At 35.5% G+C, this 10,000-nt stretch overlaps 2 protein-coding genes across 3 annotated transcripts in view; one reads left to right on the top strand and one right to left on the bottom strand.

Moving 5' to 3' along the window:
- LOC113805353 (transmembrane protein 209) overlaps positions 1-5,526 on the top strand; it is a 7,216-nt gene extending 1,690 nt beyond the window's left edge. For both annotated transcript variants that reach the window (XM_027356342.2, XM_070130424.1), the window contains exons 4-12: positions 153-380; positions 635-744; positions 1,720-1,900; positions 2,045-2,176; positions 2,319-2,437; positions 2,686-2,865; positions 3,044-3,202; positions 3,737-3,889; positions 4,500-5,526. In XM_027356342.2, coding sequence (XP_027212143.1) covers positions 153-380; positions 635-744; positions 1,720-1,900; positions 2,045-2,176; positions 2,319-2,437; positions 2,686-2,865; positions 3,044-3,202; positions 3,737-3,889; positions 4,500-4,691 — 1,454 coding nt within the window. In that variant the 3' untranslated portion in view covers positions 4,692-5,526. The remainder of the gene's footprint in view (positions 1-152; positions 381-634; positions 745-1,719; positions 1,901-2,044; positions 2,177-2,318; positions 2,438-2,685; positions 2,866-3,043; positions 3,203-3,736; positions 3,890-4,499) is intronic.
- Positions 5,527-9,726: 4,200 nt separating this feature from the next.
- LOC113805354 (nuclease EXOG, mitochondrial) overlaps positions 9,727-10,000 on the bottom strand; it is an 11,355-nt gene continuing 11,081 nt past the window's right edge. The window contains exon 7 of the mRNA XM_027356343.2: positions 9,727-10,000. This exon is cut by the window's right edge and continues 66 nt beyond it. Coding sequence (XP_027212144.1) covers positions 9,899-10,000 — 102 coding nt within the window. The 3' untranslated portion in view covers positions 9,727-9,898.

Genomic DNA, 10,000 nt, shown 5'->3' with positions numbered 1-10,000 from the left:
GATTGTCTTGTACAATTAAAATGAAAATGGTTATTTATTTATTTATTTTTAGTATATACGAAATGAGAATTAAAAATTTTAAACAATGGATAATTAAGTTTAAAGATTGTAAAGGTAGTAAAGAAAAATAACATCACACACTTCCTTCTCAGACCTTGGGTTTAAACCAGCAACACCCAAGAAAGCAAGCTCGACCCCAGTTGTAGACAAGTCCATATCCTTATCATCATTATTTGGAGCTACCCTGCGCACTCCCACCCCTATGAGTCCCCCTGGGGCAGTGACTCCTGTGAACCTGACTGGTGGTTCATGGGGGAATCTCTCCTCGCGCAGTTTGTCACCATCGCTGCAGACCCCAGGATCCTCCCCCACCAGTCCAGGTATGTTATGTTGCATTTTGAGGGGAGTGAGTTTCCGGATATCAAGAGTATTAGGAATAGTGTAGGAATAGAGAGGCCTCTTTTTTAGGAAATGTTCATGAGAATTTTAGTGAATTTTGAATATAAAGACATCTGAAAAAAAAAAAAAAAATGACTTTAACAAGTAATTGTTTATTTAGGATTATTAAATTGTTCTTGTCACATGAAGAAAACATAAACAATTTATTCATCAACTTTTCCTTCTCTCTTGACAGCAATCAACTTCAGCATGTCGGGCAGCAGCTCTGGGTCTGTTACAGCAAGTTCATGGGCTTTCCACCGCAATCAGTCATCCATCCTCGACTCTTCCTATAATGTGTTAGCTGTAAGTGAAAATAAGGATTACAAATGTTTTGTGCACTGCAGTTAGATGCATTATTTTATGATATTTTTATGATGTGTGTGGATATTTCTTTTTTAAGGTTAGAGGTATATTTAACCCATTGGATCCAGATGCTTCACTGCCATCACATAGCCCAAAATCCAGGCATTAGGCTTATGTGAATGAATGCTCTGCTAGTCGTGCGGCTTGTTTGCCGGGTGCAAGTGAACATGCATTTGCATTGACATTGCTTTACAATGTTATTTTGTCATTTTTGGTAAGAGCTTTTTTAGATTTGCCCTTTTCCAGTCTATTTGTGATTTGATTTGCTTTATCCAGATGGTAATGGACTTTTCCTTGTGCAGACTCTTTATCATCTCTCTAGGTAGTCTATAACTAAGTGCAATAATAGTGACAATAAGAGACATTATATTTGTGTCAATTTTTTACAATTTGATACACCCTGCACCACCGTTCATGGCAGGCAGGAATAGGATCCTAAGTATGGAAATCGCGTCCTCCTGGAGCAGGCACACTCCCAGTCATGGCTCACAGGCTTTATATTCCACACTTGTTTATCAATGGAAGTGATGCAAGAGCCCCTTCCAAAATGCCAAATGAGTAATTAGCCTCTAATAGGTTTGTGCACTTGTGGCAAGTTCTTTTCCATCAACTTGTTCTTTAGCTGAAATGCTTGTGATGGCAAGTTTGCGTCACATTGGTCTACAGCCATTTTTTCAATGGCAGCCAAAAATTTTCATGACATGATGGTCAGGTCATCAAGATTGTAGGGGTTAAGATTTTTATTTCAAGAACTTTTATTTTTAGTTATTTGTTTCAACCATTAACCATTAACCATTTAGTTCTAAGAGTAAATTTTGCAGCATAGGAAAAACAATATACACAAGGCAGTCTAGAGTATTTGTTTCCATCCTTATGAAATGTCATATAGGGTAATATGTTTCCTTTCCTCCACAGAGCCCACAGCATCATATGTTCTCCCCATCACAACTCTCAGATTCCCTGGTTGGTAACCGGCTAGGTGGGGGTGCCAGTAGTCCACCGTCACCCTCCATGTATGGCCCCCCTATCACTGATGATGCTGAACTCCAAGAATACTTGCAGCAATACAAGGAGAAGGAAAAGCTGAGGCAGATTAGTAAGTACAACTTGTTTTAATCATATAATTCAATGCCTAAGTAGTGTTATTGTATGTTTGCAGTGTGAATAGTATCAGCTGAACAGAAGTCACACTATGTAAGATTTTCACTGAGGTATAGTTTATGATTATTCCCCCTTTCAGTGTCACAGTCAGAGAGCAACAATGGCATGAACAGTTCCCTGTGGGCTTATGGTGGTTCTCCATTGTCACAGTTGTCCGATTACAGCAACCTCCTTCGCAAAAACATCTATCAGACTGCCACCAAAGATACAGGTAAATTGCTGCAACTTGAAGTGCTAGATGATTTTACTTCTATATGTAACTTTTTTGTCTGATTTCCTTCTGAACATTTGATATATGAATACACCAAGTTGCTCAGACATCCACTGGAACATTTTGTAACACTGCTTAACAGGACTGGAGACGAATTCTGCTGATAGTAAGAATGATGATTCTAAGGCATCAACACTTTGTAGTAGTAGTGTTAGCAAAATCTGGCGGAAGAGAAATGTTACACCTGAGGAACTGTTCCAGGTGAGTCTTGTGATAGTTGTCTTGGTATTTCTGATTAATGGATGAACATGTTTTATAATTATATAGAGAAACGGATTTTATAATGGCCTTTTGTCTACACCCCTTTTTTGTTTCTCAGATTTTCCTTCATATCTTCTTGTCATGTCTCTCTCTTCAATGCTTTTGTCTACTCTATTCATTTCTCTCTCCTCTGTTGCCTTTATTTTATTGTAAATGTTTGTTTACATGATACATCTCTTTCTGAGCAGTTTACAGAGAATCTCCGCATCTGGATGTCAGCAAATCTCCTAGTTCCACTTGTAAAAGATATTGACACCACCAATAAGTCGTTAAGTGCTGCAGCTCCAGAAATACAGATTGGGTGTGTTGGGGTTGATAAGCTGAAGAAGACAGCACAGAACATCTCAGGAGTCAAACAGCTATCAGATGTAAGCTGAATTTTTGTTAATGTGCTTTTGCGTTTGGATTACTTTAGCTTATACATTATTAAAAAAAAAAAAAAAAAAAACTGAATTAAAAGATTGATTATAGTAGATTTAGCACAATATATAGAAATCCCATAAATTATTACTTTTTTGTTCTTCATAAATGTATCTCTACTTGCAGCTGATCCCCTTCTTGGATATGACAATTCATCAGGACTACCTAGTACACCGATTGCGGGAACTCAGTGCAGGAGGTGCCATATCAGCTTATCGTTGGAATGGAGGCAGCAGTAACTTCAATGGGAAGCCTTGGAAAGATGAATATCCGACTGATACTGCTGTGAGTAATTGTTAACCCTATCATGTAGGGGCCAGATTTTTCTGTGCTGTAATCATTACGGAACAGTGTAGCCTTTCTGGCAAGGTTTGTGCTGTAAACAGCTGGCCCACCCACTTGCTCACTAGAGACATGTCATATGGCCTTAAGTCATGACAGCTACAGGTGTGCCTGTGACCAAAGGGTTAAGTCATTTAGATCCTGCTAAATCTTGATTTTTAAAATATATTGCTAAATGTTGATGCTTTGTCTTCTTTATGCAGATCTTTTGATTATTACATTTCTTTTTATTTGTGACTTTTCTGAGTATGATTATCATAAGTTTAGAGAAAAAAAGTTAGGTTAGGAGTTTTCAGCAATGATGTAACATATGAAAAATTGAGGTTTCAAGATGATAATGTATAAATTGATATGGATATATATTAATATTTTTAAATGGATGTTAACACATGTCAGTTTTTCTGTGCATCTTGTTAAAAAATTCAAAAACAGAACAGACCCTCAAAATATTTGATGAAAAATGTTGTTGCATTACAGATTCTTCTGCATGTTTTTGCCATGTACATGGACAGACAGCTTCCCCCAGACATCCAGCAGCCAGAGGGAAGGACGTTTTCCAGCACGCACTTGATCAAGGCACCTGAAAAGCCTGCCAAGCCTACTATGAGACCTCTTCTGTATCTCACTCAGGTATAGAAATGATATGCAGAATGCAGGAGTGAGAAGTTTACTTTCTTTTCTTTCTTTCTCTCATTTTTTTTTCTTTGTTCTCTTTCTTTTTCTTTCTTTTCTTTCTTATCAAATTTAGATTTGTGAATTTTAGATATTTTGGTCTTTGGGGTAGCAGTATTAAGCAATTCGTAGGACTGTTATCCTTCAGAATTTCCTATTTTGAGTTAAATGCATTTCATATATGCACTTATTTAAACATCCTTTAGAGATGTTTTTGCCACATCAAAATAGCTTTGATGGAATATGACATTCAAAAATAAGTGATTATGATGATGATGCCCAATTTATGTATATTTACACAAGATATCTACAACATAAATTTGACAGTTAAAGTTGTTGAATATAGTTTGTACATACAGTAGAAGAAATTTAAGATTTACTCCTGACTTGCCAATTATTGCATCGTGACTTTACAGTATATTGATATAAGATTTTTTTGTTGCTAAGTTGCTTATTTCATAATTTAATCATAAGTTAAGAAAGAAGTCTTGTTTAAATTTATAATCTTATTTACTGAGTAAAATACCAGGATTTGTTTTGGTTGATTAATATGATTACACTTCCTCAGGTAAATCCCCCCCACCTAAAGGTAGTTCTCCCTCCTGATGAGGAGTGTGAAGTCGGCAGTGGCAGAAATAATTTCATCCACGCCCTTCTCCTGTTCATTCATCATGTGACGCATCAACAACACTCGCGCATTGCCAACATCAATCTCACAATGTCGGGAGTAAACCTGACATGGGTGGTAAGGAAGAGCTGAAAATAGGGTGCTATAGTTATCAATGTAAAAACTGTAATTTTAGTTGCTATTGTTTACAGCAGTATTATTGACTATGGGATTAAGACAATTCTTGTGTTGACAGTGAAGTGTCCCTTACGCATTTGATCCTTTTTATTTTATGATTAATGTCTCTCTCTCTTTTTTTTACCGTTTCTCTGCGTCTCATTTTGTTGCTGATGTGAAAGCTATTAATGCCAAAGTAGACTATAAGAACCATTGTGTAAATTGTCTCATTTGTATTAAGGTTGAAGTATATGATTTTTTCTGTTTCAGTGCTGCATTTCTTTTTGCCTAAACAGTGCTAGATCATCAATTGGCATATGAAAACTGCTTTGCAAAGTGTTCAGGGCTGGGTTGAGCTTTTTCCTCTTATGTTTCTATAAGGAAAAAAATGTAATTTATGGTAATTTGTGTTTCTTTGTAATATATTTGCATAATAGGTGTTTTAACTTTTTAGAAAATGAAATGCTTGCTATTAGACCTAAATGGTCTGCTTTGAGGCTATGAACTTGCAGGATTATTAAATGTGTAAAGAGACTTTGTAAGGACCCAGTGTACAAATATATCTCCATTTGAATGATACATTTGTGTGTTTGCCTTTAAAGTAGGTATGACTGTTTGTTGTGCTTGATCCATCTTGTATATTACATGTGTATATCATCTGTGTGGATGCTTTTGTATGTGTACAACCTCTTTGCACTTACTTACATATGTAAAAATAACAAACAAACAAATTATTGAGTCATGTATTGTGTACATAATTTTCACTACTTTTATGTGACTGTGACATTTAAGAATAAAAAAATGTTCGCTATCATAACTTTTACTCCCACCCACACTGATATAGACCAGGGATGTCAAACTCAAAAATCTTTACAGGCCAAATTGCCCAACCTGGTCATGACAGTTCAAATTGCTCTGCTCAGTCACCTATGTGTGCTAATTGTGGTGGCTCCCATATTGTATTTTATATGGGATGCCCTGCCTAAAACCTTGAATTTGAGGTAGCAGTTCTCAGATTCATATTAGGCCTCACTATGTGAAACCAGACAGGAAGCATGGCAGTGGGATTTTACTCACCCTCCCTATTCCAAAACTGCTCTGTTCCCCTCCCATCTTATCAAGATGTCACAGCATCTCTTCCCTCTACCCTGAACCATCCAACCTCTACTCCCCCTCTACCCCAGGCAAATTCCTTTTCTAGCCTTAATCCAGATACTCCAGTCTCTACCACTTCTCTGCTGCCTACTCCACCTACTCACTTTACCTGTCACACCAGACAACCTATATTTTCCACACCATCTTCACCTACCACATCCTCCCCTCAAACATCTATCCCCTCGTTTCCCAGACCTCCCCACCTAACCCCTCCAGAAACTCTTGAAAACATTCAAAAATTCCTAAATATGACTCAAGAGAATGTTCTGCTCAAAATATCCCTCCATCCCTGTTCCTTCTATATTCAAAGTATGCCAATATCCTTCCTCCTCCCCCACAAGTTATCCCTACCCCTCTTCCTCCCACTTTTTCCCAACATACCCCAGCCTCTCCTACTCCATGTGCAACATTCCCTCTTAATTACCCATTATCTTTACCTCTCCCATGTGATCCCTTCTGTCAAAACAGTGTCCTTCTCTGGATCCCTCCCCTCCAGACATTCTTCTTGATACTTCACCTCTTTTTCCATTCCCCTTATCTCATTCTCCAGATTCTTCTGCTACTTCTTCAACAGCCATCTTTACCTGTATTAGCTGATGATTGTTTCATAATTGTTTTTTTGCCAGTTTTCCTTAAACAATGTTCCTATTACTTCCCCAGCCACTGATACACTCCATTTCATCTAATTGCCCTATTGCCCTTAACCCTTTCCTTTACTATCTCCGATTTACTTCATTTGCTCCCCCTCTTTACCCTTTTCCCTATCATACTATCCTATAACACTATAACCTTTGACATTAACACGTTTTATCCTAATTGTTAACTCATCTTTACCCTTTTTGTCACAATACTTTACCTTAGCGCTATATGACCTTTGATGTCCATGTGACCATTAATCATTCCTTTCAGCTACCATCCTGAGGGTCAACAAAGGTTTGTACCTGGCTTCTCAGGATTACATTACTAAAACTGGTATTATGTACTCATATGTTAAGTTTATTTAATTTATCAGATTTTAAATGGTGATATTAATGGTAACAAATTGTATATGACTATTTTCCTTTGTGGCAATCACAATTCCATAGGCCAATAATTATTCTTGTCATCCTGCGGGCCACTTCTGATCATCCCAGGGGCACACTTAGACAGCAGAGTATGACACCCCAGGGATATTTCATTCATTATAAAAACACAATAATAGAAAAAAAAAAAAAACTGTAAGACTATAACTGATAATCTTTTGACTAAATACTGGCTTAATTAATCATATAAAATGGCCGACTGTAAGACTGAAATAGCAAGTGCACTGCAGGCCACACGTAGGAGCGTGGCAGCCTATAGATATAGAGCTTTTATCAAACAAATCAGATTTTCTTGGCACCATAGTATACTTAAATTTATTAGAAGAAGAGCCATTTTGTCTTTCATATTAAATTTAAGAGGATTACTGACAAATGGTAACCATATAAAATACAAAATTATCTTAATCAAACAAAATCATTCATAATGGAATACATGACTATTACTATCAGTAGCCACCATGTAGCTGCAAAGGAAACAAGACTCAAAATTAGGGTTTGATAAAATGAAGCTGACTCTAAAATAAAAAAAAATATTACAACTAAGTGTACGACTGCTAAACTTTCAACAAGATATAAAAATGAATATCTCCTAAAATGAGTAATTAAGAATGTGACTGTAATTTACTCTTTTTCAGATAATGATTTTAAAGTGATTCATAATTTAACAGGATCTGTCCTTGCCTACATATGCTCAAAATTATATCCACATCCACCTATGGGTGGATATAGATACAGTTCACAGAACAAGAACCGTGCATCATTTAAATTGATATAAGTCAAAGAGAATGTCTTGTGAAAGAATACTTGATCAATTCTTATTTTTCTGTGTCAATATCTGTGGTTATTGGTAGCCCTGAGAATATGTTGCTGAAAATCTTGGCAGTACCATGCACACTGCCATTGATCAACAGGATATGTAATGTTGATAAAGCTCTTTGTCATGGGTCTACTAGAATATGTAATGCAGATGATTGTCTGATGTACCATTTCCTCTACTGAGAGACCTTTGTGAGGCACAATTAGCTCATCATCTAGGAAATAAGTTTCATATGTAGTTAGTATTTATCTTTTTCAGCTGAACAGATCAAGTGCTAATGTCATTCATGAAAGTTTAATTCGCTAACATTCAATATCAAGTTCAATGCAGAAAAAATATAATGTAACATGGTCTCTACTAAACTTGCAGTGTGTTGTGTTGTTACAATATACTTGTTTTATTTTTACAAAAGTAAAGATATATTTGTAATGAGGAATTTTCATGTTATACCAGTTTATACATACTGCTTTTACAACAATAATGTCATAAAAGACACAAAAGAAAAGTAGGTTAAAAATTCTCCTAAAGAGCTAGTTCATTGATGGCAGTTTATCATCATGCATAACACATGCATGGTATACTATAATCATATAGCATATATGTCACTTATTTATGTATGACATGAACAAGATATATGTGTAAAATGTAAATCTTATAATCATTTATAATCTGTACGTGTTGTAATATGTGTATAAAAAGATACATCATACCACACTGTATGTATGAAGATATAATGTGCATCCGTTTGTGAGCTTCAACCTCCTAGCTTAATACATTTATTTTATAATGTACTTTAAATACAGTTTCATTTCATCTGTGATATTATTTAAGTAAGAACATTTCACTGTACTCCATTGTTAACTTTATAATGTCAGCTAGAGAGCGTTAGCTCAGCTGACTATTGTGCTGCAACATAAACATGTACCAACCCTATGTATGTATATTATTTTGGCAATAAAATCAATCAATCAAATCAAATTTATCCATTTTTTATGTGTATATAGTTTCTTTAAATTTCTTGAAGCTCGAGCTTTTTGATATCCTAAAATGTATCATTTAGCTCCCTACTTTTAAGTCAACAAGCAAGGTCCAAAACAACTTGTGAGAAAGTGAAAGAGAATGAAATAATGTTATTAAAGCAGATACCAAACTCAGACACAGTACCCATTTTGTTGAAACCTACTGAAAATCCTAATAACCATTCAAAAATAATGAGGTGATATTGAGTGATTACTTGTTAATTTTTCTTCAGCGTTGAGTGCAGCTATAGCTGTCATAACATAATGGCCTATGATGCATATATGCATCATGACTCGCAACAGGTGGGCTGGCTGTACACAGCTTAGGCCTAGCCACAAGGTCTATACTGTTGCATAATATTACATAACAAAAAATTCAGGCCTATGTTGAGTACAGCAAACCCACCTGTTGCGAGTCATGATGCTTACATACATCATAGGCCATTATATCATGCCTGCTATAGCTGAACTTAATGCTGAAGGGTGGTTGATATCTGCAAGAAAAATTAACAAGTAATCACTTAATTTCACCTCATCATTTTTGAAGTTATTAGGATTTTAAAGTGATTCATGATAGGGTTAATTAAGATGGTACAATATTTCCATTACAATTTTGGCTATAAGAGCAATGATGCAGGAGCCTGCTTCTTATCTATCTAATAACTTTAATTATGATTATGCCTATATTAGCAATAACAAGCAATCCTGCCTGTTCCTGTACATTTAGTAAATTATTTTCTTTACTCTACTTCATTCGTTTTACACCTAAAGAAGTACATGCAGATGCCCTTGTTATTTCTTGTCTATGAAAGGCATATCTCTGACCTTTAGTTTGATGTATAGTTAATACATTTATATTACATCAATGGATTTTGCATTATCTGATTTAGAATTATTATATGCATCTTTTATATAACAAAAGGAAAGATAAAACCAAATTTGCATTTTTTCTTTATTAGAAGTGATCTGAATTGAAAAGTCATACTCAATTTATCAATGCAATACTGTTAATCATTGTGTAAAAGATGTGTCAACAAATTTCTTTAAATTTTACTGAAAAGGATAAATTTGGGCACAATTTTCAACACTTAATATCTTAATGTGACAAAATTATCCTCCTGAACTGGCAGCTTTTTTAACATCACTATTATCACAGGCTATATCAGATTTCTTTGGTTCTTGCTTCTGATCTACTGGACAAGTTTGCGCTTT

The sequence above is a fragment of the Penaeus vannamei genome, chromosome 2, assembly GCF_042767895.1.
Source record: "Penaeus vannamei isolate JL-2024 chromosome 2, ASM4276789v1, whole genome shotgun sequence".
Classification (NCBI taxonomy): Eukaryota; Metazoa; Arthropoda; class Malacostraca; order Decapoda; family Penaeidae; genus Penaeus; species Penaeus vannamei.
Note: the sequence above shows the minus strand (reverse complement) of the source record. Positions and strands in the feature narration are given on the sequence as shown.